We start from the raw sequence: 13,776 nt of genomic DNA on the forward strand, positions 1-13,776 counted from the left end.
TGAAGCCTGCTTCAGATTCTGTCTCCATCTCTCTGCCCCTCCCCTGCTCATGCTCTGTCTCTCTCAAATATAAAAAAAATAAAAACATTAAAAAAATTAAAAAAAAAAACTTGTCAGAGCACAAATAAAGATGATCTTGGATGCATGTCACACCGTACATTGGTTACGTACAGAGTGTGGGGGGAGGGCTTTATTACCATTTTAAAAAAATGTTTGAGAGCGAGCACGAGCAAGGGGAGGGACAGAGAGAGAATCCCGAGAAAATCTGTATACTGATAGTGCAGAGCCTGATGTGGGGCTCAATCTCATGAACCATGAAAACATGACCTGAGCTGAAGTCAACAGTTGGATGCTCAACCAACTGAGCCACCCAGGCACCCCTTATTACCAGTTTTTAAAACATGTTTTGGTTTTCTAAATGTTACTTCTGTAATTTAGAGAATAAAAAGGGTTGACTATTTGTAGTAAAAGATACAGTAATTACAGGAAAAAAGAGAACTTTGGAGGATGTTTCTGAAATCTGCAGGAAAGTATGTAGAAAAAAAAAACAACCCTGATTTTGGACCCATGGGAGAATGCAGATTTAAGGAGCAGGAAAAATAAAAGCCAGCAGGAGTTCACTGTTTGAGGAAAAGGAGGCCTTAGGTGTAAGTATAAAAGTTAAATTTGATTTCCTAAATGTGACTTTTAAGAAAAAGGAATCTAAGGTTTAATAGGCAAATATTTGGATTTTGATTATTTTTAATCCTTAATGTTTTTTTAAAGTAATGGAATTGTTTTAAATATTTTTAGTGATTATGAAATTATAAAGGATATGTTCTTTCAAGATTTTAAAACATTAAAATGTATGTATCACTACAAACTGATCTTGAAGATAATTTTGGGGTCTGGACATACAGTACTACTGGAATTACTTTGGGAATTAGAACATAAAGGAATAAGATTTTTTAAAATATTGTTTGGTCTGTTCTGTTGAACTCTGACTTTACAAAACCCTTATTGGCCTTTAAACCTAAATTGTCTTGAGGCTTAGTTAAGTTCGTAACTTTGAAAATATTCATATTTCCTGAGTAAGGGGAGAATGGCATAATTATTAGTAGAAAAACATTCTTAAAAATGTTGTGTTCAAATGACCTGTTCTTTCTTTTTTTCTTTTTTTCTCCTGTTTAGGTATATTTGTATCCAGTATTGTTCTGATCTTGTCCCAACGATCACTTTTCAAGTTTTACATGTACAGTTCGGCCTTTCTATTAGCTGCAACTTCAGTGTTGGTAAATTATTATGCTTCTTTGCACATCGACTTCTATGGTGCCTACAACACGTCAGCTTTTGGAATTGAGCTGCTTCCTCGCAAAGGGCCCTCACTGTGGATGGCACTCATCGTTCTCCAGCTGACCTTGGGAATTGGATATATTACACTACTGCAGATCCATTCCATCTATTCACAATTAATTATTTTGGATCTCCTAGTTCCTGTAATAGGCCTGATCACAGAGCTGCCATTACACATCCGAGAGACTTTAGTTTTTACTTCTTCCTTGATTCTCACGTTAAACACAGTGCTTGTCTTGGTGGTGAAACTTAAGTGGTTTTATTATTCTACACGATACGTTTATCTTTTAGTGAGGCACATGTATCGAATTTATGGATTACAGTTATTAATGGAGGACACATGGAAGAGGATTCGTTTTCCAGATATACTGAGAGTCTTCTGGCTAACAAGAATCACAGCTCAGGCTACGGTGTTGATGTACATCTTAAGGATGGCAAATGAAACTGATTCCTTCTTCATTTCTTGGGATGATTTCTGGGACCTCATTTGCAATCTTATAATTAGTGGATGTGATTCTACACTAACTGTACTGGGCATGAGTGCTGTGATTTCCTCAATAGCCCATTACTTGGGCCTTGGAATATTGGCTTTCATTGGATCCACCGAAGAGGATGACAGGCGACTTGGCTTCGTAGCACCTGTTTTATTTTTTATTTTGGCTCTTCAGACTGGTTTAAGTGGGCTGAGACCAGAAGAGAGACTTATTCGCTTAAGTAGAAACATGTGCCTTTTATTAACTGCAGTCCTGCATTTCATCCATGGGATGACAGACCCTGTATTAATGTCTCTCAGTGCCTCTCACGTGTCATCTTTTCGTAGACATTTTCCCGTGCTCTTTGTCTCAGCTTGCCTGTTTATTCTTCCCGTTTTACTCAGTTACGTGCTTTGGCATCACTATGCGCTCAATACGTGGTTGTTTGCAGTTACAGCCTTTTGTGTGGAACTCTGCTTAAAAGTAATTGTTTCTCTCACTGTTTATACATTATTCATGATTGACGGCTACTATAATGTCCTTTGGGAAAAGCTTGATGATTATGTCTACTATGTTCGTTCCACAGGCAATATTATTGAATTTATATTTGGAGTAGTAATGTTTGGAAATGGGGCTTACACTATGATGTTTGAGTCAGGAAGTAAAATTCGGGCTTGTATGATGTGTCTACATGCATATTTTAACATCTACTTACAAGCGAAAAATGGCTGGAAGACATTCATGAATCGTAGGACTGCTGTTAAGAAAATTAATTCACTTCCTGAAATAAAAGGGAGCCGCTTACAAGAGATAGACGATGTATGTGCAATCTGCTATCATGAGTTTACGACATCTGCTCGCATCACGCCATGTAATCATTATTTCCATGCACTTTGCCTTCGGAAATGGCTGTACATTCAAGATACTTGTCCAATGTGCCATCAAAAAGTGTACATCGAAGATGACATCAAGGATAACTCAAATGTCTCTAACAACAATGGATTTATTGCACCGAATGAAAATCCAGAGGAAGCTATAAGGGAAGCTGCTGCTGAATCTGACAGGGAATTGAACGAAGATGACAGTACAGATTGTGATGATGATGTTCAAAGAGAAAGAAATGGAGTGATTCAGCAACACACAGGCCCTGCGGCTGAAGAATTTATTAATGATGATACTGACTGATTAAAATAGCATTTGCTAATCATTGAGGTATTTGTTTAAAATTCAGTTCATCCAAAATGGAGTAATATGCTTCACTTCAGTGTGTAACCAAGCACAAAAACAGTATCCATGTTGAATCTGTGAATGGTTTTCCGTTTACTGTGATGTGCTACTGTAAATATACCTCTTTAATTACTTCTGGTCTCTTTGGTGACCTATTTAAATTTGTGTACATTGTTGTACATAGAATAAAATGTTTTCACGTTTTTATGACAAAATTTGAACAACTAGCTTTTTAATAGATGTAATGATAATACAGTGCATCAACTGTGCCAAAGATTCCTCAATGAAAGCATATGAAAGTATCTAACCGTGGACCTTAGTTTTTCTTTAAAATGGATGGGAGGAATGAAAATGCAAATCAGAGGAAACCACATTACGTGAAAGAAATAAAATAATTTGGATCAGAGGATAAAAGCTATACCTAGGGTATTTTAAAACAAAGGCAAAACAGGCTGCCGGAAGAGACTTTCTTGAAATTTGAGAGCAGCCCCTTGTGGAGCTGGGGTGGAAAGTCATGATTCAGAGATTGTGTAAGAGTTGAGAAACAGGCTTATCTCAACTAAACTTTGGGATATAAACCAGAATGTGCTGCTTGTTTAATTTTGATGTAAAAAAACAAAACAAAAACCCAGTATGCTTATTGGCCATTCTGTGTTTGCAGCACTGACATAAAATTGTCCTTTCAGACTTTGGAAGAGATTACAAAATGAAATATTTGGGAGTTTTCATTGATGTAAACTAAGACATTAATTGACATTAAAAATTTTTTGATCTGACTTTATGGATTAAAAATGAGGGGAATGGTGTGCAGTAACATATAATAACTTTTCATTCAACTTCCAGAGCATTTCTTTATTCAGTCCTTTAGTAAGGTTTACCATGAAATTTTACATACATGATGGAAAATGGAAAGGACATACTAATTACATGTCAGGAAAAAAGATTTTAATGGTGTTGTTATATAGTGTATTGGCTAATTCCAGTGGATCCTGCTCTCTCACTGCTGACATTATCTCCAGTATTTGACTAAAAGAGAAAACAAAAATGGATGGTTATTTCCAAGTACCTGCTCAGTTTTAAAGGTTTCCTCTTCATCCATGCAAAGGAAGCTCTTGTACGAGCACCTTTAACATAATAAGCTTTAACCAGCTATAAAGTTTTCAACAGAAAGGCTTAACTGCTGCCATATTTAAAATAGGGTAAGTTGAGACAAGGACCAGGTTCAAATAAATTCTAAAACCAGCCCATATTAGGTCTACCACAAATTAATGGAACTAACCCAGTGAAGACGACGAGTTCTTTTAAACCGTAAGTCATTATGCATTCATTAGTGGGTCATGATGAATTTTCAGAAAATTGTAAGAAAAGGAAAAGTATATTGCACTTAATAAGGGAAGTACTGTTTCATTTTTGTTTGGTTTTATACGTACATGTGTGCTGAGTCGCAAGGTGGGTGGCATTGTGGGTACAGCAAAGTTTGAGCACCTCTGCTAAGAGAATTAGTCTCAAAGGACAGCAGGAAGTTGCTGCATCATCATTAGCACGGTGACCGCAAAGGAAGTTACAAGTTATTTACTTGGAATAATGCATGGTTATTGGGGGAGGGGGGAGGAGACGTGCTTTCTCCTCTGTACTTTTTCCCTGCACGATCGAGAACAGCCTGGGTGGCAGATCTTTCAGTTTCTCTGCCTAGAATAATCATCATCATGAGTGTTCTCTAGCCGTACTATATGTAATGTTTTTATACATGAATTAGAAAGTTCTAAAGTCCAAATTAAACATTTAAATATTCTTTGTGTTAAGTTTTTTGTCCCTGCTATGGGTTTCTTAAATTAAAGCAACTAAAGGAATTAGGGACAGAGATTAGAGACTTACTGGAATTTTTTAAGTACATAATCGTAACACAAAAGCTTCGCTTAATACAGACTAAATTTTTATTATCTAGATCAAAGTATGCCAAAAGCAAATCTGTTAACATTTAAATTGACATTAAGGACCCAATTTTCTTAGTAAACCACAGAACTTTCCTCGGTTAACTACTCAGAATTAGAACTTACCTGCATAATGTGTGAAGTCAGTAAGGTTCCTGCCACCCATCTCCTTTTTCAGTCCTTTCTCTGTGCTGATATGTTAACAGCTTTTTAAAAACAACTGCCATTTTCCTGCTGAAAATCCTTTGGGTCCTGGTGAAATCTAAACTACTAAGGTTGGCATACAGGAGCCCTCACCAGTCTTCCCAGACTTATTACTTACCCGTGCATCCAACTTTTTGTCACAGTAAACTCATTGTTTCCCCTCTGAGCAGCCAAGCCCTTCTGCAGCCTGCCTTTGCTCAAGGCGTCCGTCCTGGTCTGGCCTAACTCCCAGTTGCACTTTGTGACCAGCTGAAATGTCACCTTAGTTAAGCTACTTCCCCACAAGGCAGGCAGTGACTATGTCCTGTGCTCCTAGTCGTATATTCATACCTCTATGACAGAACTAACATCTTGGATTATACTTTCTGCTTCTTTGCTTCAGGAGGGCAAGGATTCCTGTCTGACACCTTCAATGTCTTATCCAAAGTGCCTGGCAGAATGTATCTCGTCATCTGCTAGGTGGATGCGGGCAGGGACTTTGATTCTTCTATGTAACCTCAGTAACTTACACCTTCCTGACATACAAGAGCTTCAAAATGTGTTTCATGGAATTTATAATCTAAAAGGGAGAAAAGATCTCTATAAAAATAATTAAAATATAAAACTGTTAATAGATGGGATTGATAAAAATGACTTTTTAAGTAGGAATTAATTAGTAATTAGCGTTAGACTAGAGGCATGTGTTTTTGAGATGTGGTTTAAAAACTTTGTAAATGCTGGCTTTCCCAAGCTCAGCCTCCTCAACTGGTATTCATAGTTGCAGCTGAGACTCAAGCTTTCTTGCTTCTTAACAGTCTGCACTTGGAAGACCACCGAATTTTGTTTTACAGATGTGTAACCTAGGTCCAGAGCTATACTGTATTTAACATTAAGGCAGTATAGAAAACTGACTTGGATCCCCGTTGGCCAATACTTCCTCTAAGCTGGCTGCTGGGAAAATACCAGTTTGTTGTCTCTAGTGTCTCTTTAAATCTCCGAAAGTTTCAGAAATAATTGTCTTCTGACAATCTGCAGGTAGCTGCATTTTATAAAAGTTACAAGTGATTCTTTACTAGCCAGGATTTAAATGTATTCCTCAGCCTATGGGTTTTAAAACCATCCTTGCCAACAACAGAATGTTAACAAAGGAAAATCTTTCCAGTATTATTTTTGTAGAATAATTTTTCACTTTTCTGCCTGCTGCATTTTAGATCTTATCTGATACACTTACCTGTTAAAAGCTACTTAAAAAATGTATATGAAAGGAATTATTACAACCTAAAATTAACAGTTCAATTGCCTGAACTGGTAAACCATACTTGATTGATACAGTCTAGATTTAAATTATCAGCTTATGCAAACAAAAACTGGATGTGCCCATTAAAATGATATAAAGTTAACCTGTAAGTTACATGCTCTATAGCTCCTTAGCAGTTAGATGGGTAAACAGCCCTTCTTTTCACATGCTACATGTATTATAATCAAAAACTAATTCTGAATTTTTTTTTTCTCCTTTTGGGGTAGGAAAAGGAAATCCTTTCTATACCTTGCCCTTTTGTTCAGGGGCTCAAAGAAATGTGTTACTTCTTAGGTTTATTCAGGTTGTCAATTCATTTAAAATACAGATACCATTAAAAAGGTCTCCTGCTAAGAGTGCATTTTTATAACCATCAGCCAGGAAGCAGTATGAGAATCTTTTCTGCCTTTCCTACAACATGACAAATGACCAAAATCACATGAAGTTCTTACTGCTGTAATAAAACCACTTTTATTGAGCTGAGAGGTTGAAATGGTATGAAGAGGGGCAGAGACAGAGCAACTTAGTGCAAATCCTTCCAAATCCTTTCAAAATGGTGGCCTTTGAGCTGAACTTCATTTGAATTTCACCCAACTTTAGTCCCTTGAGTTCATTCTGTAAGTGGCATTTGGTAGTTGACTTTAGTGTTCTGAAGACCAAGAAAACAAAATACTTACATTATATGGCAGGGTTCATTCCTGTCTTTCACACAGTGCCCATTTTCCCACTTCTTTTTGGTAGGAAACGAAGTTTTTACATATTTTGACCCAGCATGTGTACTTTTCACTCCACACCAAGGTGCATCTGGAGTTGAGCAAAGAAAGAAGTCTCTTCAGAGATTTACCTTTCAAATTACTGATTTTTTTTTTTTAAAGTTTTAAATGTCTATTTTTGGGTGAGAGAATAGGGGAAGGGGAGAGAGAGAGAGGGAGACATGGAATCTGAGGCAGCCTCCAGGCTCTGAGCTGTCAGCACAGAGCCCGATGCGGGGCTCGAGCCCACGAACTGTGAGATCATGGCCTGAGCCAAAGTCGGACACTTAGCTGCCACCCAGGCGCCCCTCAAATTACTGTTTTTGTAATGAACATTATCAAACAAATAATGTAAATTCCTAAATACAAGCTAAGATTCAAAGCAAAAAAAATCTAAGCACAAGATTAAACCTTGAACTCTACAAATTTTTTTTTTTTTAATTTTTTTTTTCAACGTTTTTTATTTATTTTTGGGACAGAGAGAGACAGAGCATGAACAGGGGAGGGGCAGAGAGAGAGGGAGACACAGAATCGGAAACAGGCTCCAGGCTCCGAGCCGTCAGCCCAGAGCCCGACGCGGGGCTCGAACTCACGGACCGCGAGATCGTGACCTGGCTGAAGTCGGACGCTTAACCGACTGCGCCACCCAGGCGCCCCATGAACTCCACAAATTTTAAAATGCATTTTTAAAATTTTAATTGCTTTTTAGGAGTCTTATTTTTTTTCTGCTAACATTACTGTTGGTGTATGACATACTTTTAAAAAAGAAAGCTAAAAGAACACCAATTATAACTAGAAAAAAGTTAAACCTCTATTTGCCTCTCCTGAATGGGAAACAGTGGCTTTCAACACTAGGATTATTCGCTTACCTCTTTCTTTAATAAAGAATTGTAAGAATTTACACATTTTACAAGCATTGTGCTTTTAATAAAATAATTTGTCATGACTCTCCAAGGAAATAAACCTGATTCTTCAGAATGGCTTAGTCTTGACTTTACTAAAAAGTCCATATGTGTAAGTAAAGCCTTAAGTTCAGGGCTAGGTAAAATTTTTAGCTTCTAACCTTGTTTTAAGAGGCAACAGATTAATTTCTAAAATTCTTTGACTAAACCAGTTTGATTTAAATTTATGTACTTGAAAAGTATCGTAGAATTAAGCCATTACAAAGATGACATTATGTAAAAAAATGTTTTGAAGATTTTGAAACCCTGAGGTGAAATAAGACTACTAGTTTAATAAAATATTTATAACCTCCTTAGTCACCACATATTCTGACATCCCATTTTTAAGTGCTTGGCTTAGTCAAACTTCTAAAATTGAGAAACTTGATTGGATACTTGTCTGTTAATTAATAAAAACCTCAAAGGTTTTCTGAAAAGTATAATTGTTGAGATTGAGCATCTTTAAGATATTTAACTTTTGTCTAGCTCTGTTTTGGTATGGTTTAATATGAAAATGAAAGTTCAAAAAGCATAAACTTACCAGTTTCAATCATTAATTTTTCACTAGGTATTGACTTCAAAACTTCCAAATTAGCCTCAGTTTTCAGTGAGCTTAAAAAAAATTTCAGAGATAATAAGAAGGTATATTTAATGAGGAACTTTTTTTTGTATTATAAACTTACCTAAAACATTACAAAACCTAAAATCCCCAAACAAAACTTTGGTTGGCTCTAATGGCAGTATACACATTTCTATCCTTACAGAATCCGGATTAAGATCTATTCCAACCATATCCTGGCTTTTGGGGGATGCAGTTTGTTTTTTTTTTTTTTTTGTGCTTATCAGTTGACCAATAAAAATCAGTCTGTGTAAAACTTTAAAGAATTCATTTGCTTCCCTGGGTAATTTGCATAACGTAGAAAGGCTCAAAATGCTGAGTTAGAAGGTCTGGTCAGTTCTGTATGGGCCAAGTATTGGTACAAAGATATCAAAGTTAATGCTTCACTAACCAGAAATCGAATCTTCACAAAGGATGAAAATCATAGTCTCAGAACAAGCAGCATTTAACAAGGAATGAAAATGACAACCTAGTTAGGAGATGTCAGTTTGAGTCTCCTTTTTTGGTGCCCTTTCCCCCACATCTGGAAACAGGATCTTCCATTACTTTTGACATTCCGAAACTTGATGTGTTAGAACCCTTCCAATTTAGACCCCACCCCCCACCCCCAACTCTGAGAAAAATTATGGGAAAAAAGGAATTTTCCTCTTTTGTCTTCTCTCTTTCTGGGACTTTTATTAGTCAATTTTAGAACTCCTGAATTAGTCTGCTAGGCCTTCTTTCTTTCATCCATTCCTGGGAAATTAACTTTCATTTCCTTAATTTTCATTTTCAGACCACGAGACGACTGTTTTATTGGTCTCAGTTCTTCACTTTCCTTGAATAGAAATGTATCTATACCCTTGCTATGGTTTCTTAGAAGGAGGAGCTTAAATCTGGCCATGAGCAGAAGCTTGAAATGCACTGTTTTGATTTTGATGGCACTTTTGTGATCTGAGAGTAGCATGCATTTAACATGTTGCCTCTTCAGCCTGGGCATCCAGAATGAAAACACGTAACTTGGATCTGAATTCAACATGTAGCCTGAAAGATCTGCCTCTATCAGTCAACCCCTAGCTAACCCAAAGACTCAGCAGTAAGAAAAAAATACCTCCTGTCATAAGCCAATGAGTTTTGGGATGGTTTGCTATATAATGTAATGATGATTAATACTGTCCTTACGTTGCATTTTTAATTTTAGCATATATATAACTTTCTTTCTGGAGAGGTTAAAATATATATAAAACTAGAATATAAAAACCCCCATGTATTCATTACTTGGCCCCAACAGTTATCAACTCCTGGCCGATAACTATCCCATCCACTTGTCCCAAACCTCTTCTATATAACCTTGAAGGAAATTCAAATTGTTGTAGTTTCTACATTTTAGCATTTATTTCAGAAAATATTTCAGCATGTATCTTTAAGCATGAATATTAAAAAAAAAATGCAACCACAATACTATTATCATGTTTAAGAAACCCCAACTCTTTTAATATACCAGTATTCAAACTGTCACAGTGTCCTACATTCTTGTTGTTTGTTTGACTTAGGATCCAAATGGGAGCCACGCATTGCAGTCTAAATCTCTTAACCTGTTAAATTTTCCTGCATCTCTTCTTCCCCTTAAAATTTATTTTGTGAAGAAACCCAGTTGTTTGCCTTGAAGTTTCCTGGTCTTGATTCCATCTGTCTCCATCTGGCTTTGTGTCGGGCCTCTGTATACTGTTCTATTGATGTATATGTCTGTTTTTGTGCCAGTACCATACAGTTTGGTAGGTTCCTTTTGTAACGGGAGCATAGTGAACATACAATATTACAGTAGTTACAGGTGTAAACCATAGAGATTTGACATTTGTCTACAAAATGCTCACCATACAAACTTATTACACTATTATTGACTATATTCTCTACATTGTATTTTGCATCCCCATGACTAATTTATAACTGGAGTCTGTACCTCTAAATCCCCTTAAAACAGCCACCAGTTCTCTATTTTTAATTTTTTTGTTTGGTCATTTATTTTTTAGATTCCACATAGAAGTGAAATCATAAAGTATTTGTCTTACTTTGACTTATTTCACTTAGCATAATACCCTCTAGGTCCATACATGTTGCATATGGCAAGATTTCATTCTTTTTTTATGGGTGAGTAACATCCCATTTTGTATGTGCAAACCTTTGTCCATTCATCTATTGACAAGCACTTAGATTTTTTCCGTATCTTGGTGGTTGTAAATAATGGTGCCGTTAACACAGGGATGCACGTATCTTTTTGAATTAGTGCCTTTTTTTTTTCAGGCAGATAAGCAGAAGTGTAATTATTGGATTGTGTGGTATTTCTATTTGTAATTTCTTGAGGAACTGCCATACTGTTTTCCATAGTACCTGTACCAATTACAGTCCCACCAACCCTGCACAAGGGTTCCCTTTTCCACACCCTTGCCAACACTTGTTATTTCTTGTCTTTTTGATACTAGCCATTCTGACTGGTGTGAGGTGATACCACATTGTGGTTTTGATTTGCATTTCCCTGATGGTTAGAGACATTGAGCATCTTTCCACGTGTCTGTTGGCATGTGTATGTCTTCTTTGAAGAAATGTCTGTTCAGGTCTTCTACCCATTTTTAAACTAGATTTTTTTATTGGTGCTGAATTGTAGGAGTTCTTTACGTGTTTTGGATATTAACCACTTATCAGGCTTATCATTTGCAAATAGTTTCTTCCATTCAGTATGTTGCCTTTTTGTTTTGTTGATGGTTTCCTACACTGCGCATAACCTTTTACTTCAATGTAATTCCTGTTGCTTGTTTTTTATTCTGTTGCCCTTGCCTGAGAACAAATCCAAAAAATACAGCTAAGACTGATGTTTAAGAGTTTACTGCCTACATTTTCTTTTCTTTCTTGAACTTGATGTTCAAGAGTTTACTGCCTATGGTTTCAGATCTTACATTTGGGTCTTTAATGCATTTTGAATTATTTTCGTTTATGATGTAAGAAAGTGGTCATTTTCCCAACATCATTTATTGAAGAGACGATCTTTTCTCCTGTGTATTCTTGCCTCCTTTGTTGTAAATTAATTCACTGTACAAGTATGGATTTATGCCGGAGCTCTGTGTTCTGTTCCACTGATATGTGTCTGTTTTTACAAAATTTTATTTAAGTAATCTCTACACCCAATGTGGAGCTTGACCTCACGACCCCGAGATCAAGAGTCACATGCTCCTCTGACCAAGCCAGCCAGGCACCCCCTTGTGTGTTTTTGTGCCAGTATCCTATAGTTTTGATTACTATAGCTTTGTAGTATAGTAAATCTGAGATTGTGATAAGATTGCTTTAGCTCTTCAGGGTGTTCTGTGGTCCCTTACACATTTTAGGATTTTCTCTGAAAAATACTACTGGTGTTTTGATAGGGATTACACGGAGTCTGTGAATTGCTTTGGGTTGAATGGACATTTTAACATTAATTCCTCCAATCCATGAGCATGGAATATCTTTACATTTATTTGTGGTATCTTCACTTTCTTTCATCAGTGTCCTAGAGTTTTCAGAGTATAGGTCTTTAACAACTTTGGCTAAATTTATTCCTACGTATTTTATTCTTACACAATTGTAAATGGGGCTTTTTAAATGTTTGTTTATTGAGAGAGAGAGGTGGGGAGGGAATCCCAAGCAGGCTCTACGCTATCAGCACAGAGCCCAGTGTAGGACTCGATCCCACAAACCGTGAGACCATGACCTGAGCTGAAATCAGAGTCAGACACTTAACCCACTGAGACACCCGGGGCGCCCCAGTGGGATTTTCTTAATTTCCCTTTATGCCCATTTTAGTGTACAGAGACCCAACTGATTTTTGTACATTAACTTTCTATCCTGTAACTTTAGTGAATTCATTTATTCTAATTGTTTAGGGCTTTCTAAAAATACTATGTCACTTGCAAATAGCGACAGTTTTCCTTCCTACTTACCAGTGTGGATGGCTTTTCTTTTGCTTGTCTGATTGCTGTGGCTATGACTTCCAGTACTTATGTTGAATATAAGTGGCATGAGTGGACATCTTTGTCTGTCTTGTTCCTAATCTCAGAGGGAAAGCTTTTAGCTTTTCACCACTGAGTATGTTAGCTTGTCATTATCTGTCCTCTATTATGTTGATGTGTGCTCCCTCTGTACTCCCTTTGTTGATAATTTCTATGAGTGGATGTTGAATTTTGTCAAATGCTTTTTCTGTTGTCTATTGAAACGATCATATGATTTTTATCCTTTCCTTTGTTAATGTGCTGTTTGATTTTCAGACATTGAACCATCCTTGCATCCCTGGAACAAATCCTACTTGGTCATGATGAATGATCCTTTTAATATATTGTTGGATTCAGTTTGCTGATATTTTGTTGAGGAATGCTATAATCATGTTTATCAGAGATACCTGTAATTTTCTACTTTGTAGTGCCTTTGGTTTTTGGTATGAGGGTAATGCTGGTTTAATAGAATGAAATTGGAAGGATTCCTTCCTCTTCAATATTTTGGAATAGTTTCAGAATAGGTAGTAACACTTCTTGAAAAGTCTGGTACAACTCATCTGTAAAGCATCTGATCTAGGACTTTGGTTTGGTGGGAGTTGTTGGATTTTGTTGGTTGGGTGCGTGGGTATTTTTTTTCTTTTTTTAATGTCTCAATTTCATTACTAGTCATCAGTCTGTTCAGATTTTGTTTCTTCCTAATTCATTCTTGGTATTTTTCTAGGAAATCTATCCATTTCTTCTAGGTTGTCCAATTTGTTATATAATTTTTCACAGTAGTCTCATAATCCTTTCTGTTTTGTGGTGTTGGTTATTTGTCATTTGATTTTGAGTCCTCTCTTTTATTATAAGTCTGGCTATAGGTTTATCTATTTTGCTTATTTTTTCAAAGAACCAATTCTAGTTTCATTGGTTATTTTTTTTTCTCGTTTCTTAAGTCTGTATTTCATTTATTTCTGTTCTCTTTATTATCTCTTCTAATTTTCAACTTCATTTCTTCTTTTTCTAGTTTCTTTGTGTGTAAGG

General features: G+C 36.4%; 3 protein-coding genes across 12 annotated transcripts in view; 2 read left to right on the forward strand and 1 right to left on the reverse strand.

Moving 5' to 3' along the window:
- TYW2 (tRNA wybutosine-synthesizing protein 2) overlaps positions 1–1,284 on the forward strand; it is a 25,534-nt gene extending 24,250 nt beyond the window's left edge. Inside the window, exon 2 of one of the 2 annotated variants that reach the window (XR_014136562.1) lies at positions 1,171–1,282. The gene's annotated coding sequence lies outside the window, so the exon portion shown is untranslated. Of the gene's footprint in view, positions 1–1,170 lie in introns of both variants that reach the window. The other variant, XM_081792255.1, reaches the window with a different exon arrangement.
- Positions 1–3,808, forward strand: part of RNF139 (ring finger protein 139) — a 13,443-nt gene extending 9,635 nt beyond the window's left edge. Inside the window, exon 2 of the mRNA XM_060611280.3 lies at positions 1,171–3,808. Within this exon, the coding sequence (XP_060467263.1) occupies positions 1,171–2,990 (1,820 nt within the window). The 3' untranslated portion in view covers positions 2,991–3,808. The remainder of the gene's footprint in view (positions 1–1,170) is intronic.
- Positions 3,809–3,857: 49 nt separating this feature from the next.
- TATDN1 (TatD DNase domain containing 1) overlaps positions 3,858–13,776 on the reverse strand; it is a 44,856-nt gene continuing 34,937 nt past the window's right edge. For 8 of the 9 annotated variants that reach the window (XM_078441699.2, XM_060611285.3, XM_078441697.2 and 5 more), the window contains 3 exons: positions 8,678–8,748; positions 7,121–7,247; positions 3,858–4,058 (listed from right to left, as the gene is read on the reverse strand). In XM_078441699.2, coding sequence (XP_078297825.2) covers positions 3,956–4,058; positions 7,121–7,247; positions 8,678–8,748 — 301 coding nt within the window. In that variant the 3' untranslated portion in view covers positions 3,858–3,955. Of the gene's footprint in view, positions 4,059–7,120; positions 7,248–8,677; positions 8,749–13,776 lie in introns of those variants that run through there. The other variant, XR_013553498.2, reaches the window with a different exon arrangement.

Source organism: Panthera onca, chromosome F2, assembly GCF_046562875.1.
Source record: "Panthera onca isolate mPanOnc1 chromosome F2, mPanOnc1 haplotype 2, whole genome shotgun sequence".
Lineage (NCBI taxonomy): Eukaryota > Metazoa > Chordata > Mammalia > Carnivora > Felidae > Panthera > Panthera onca.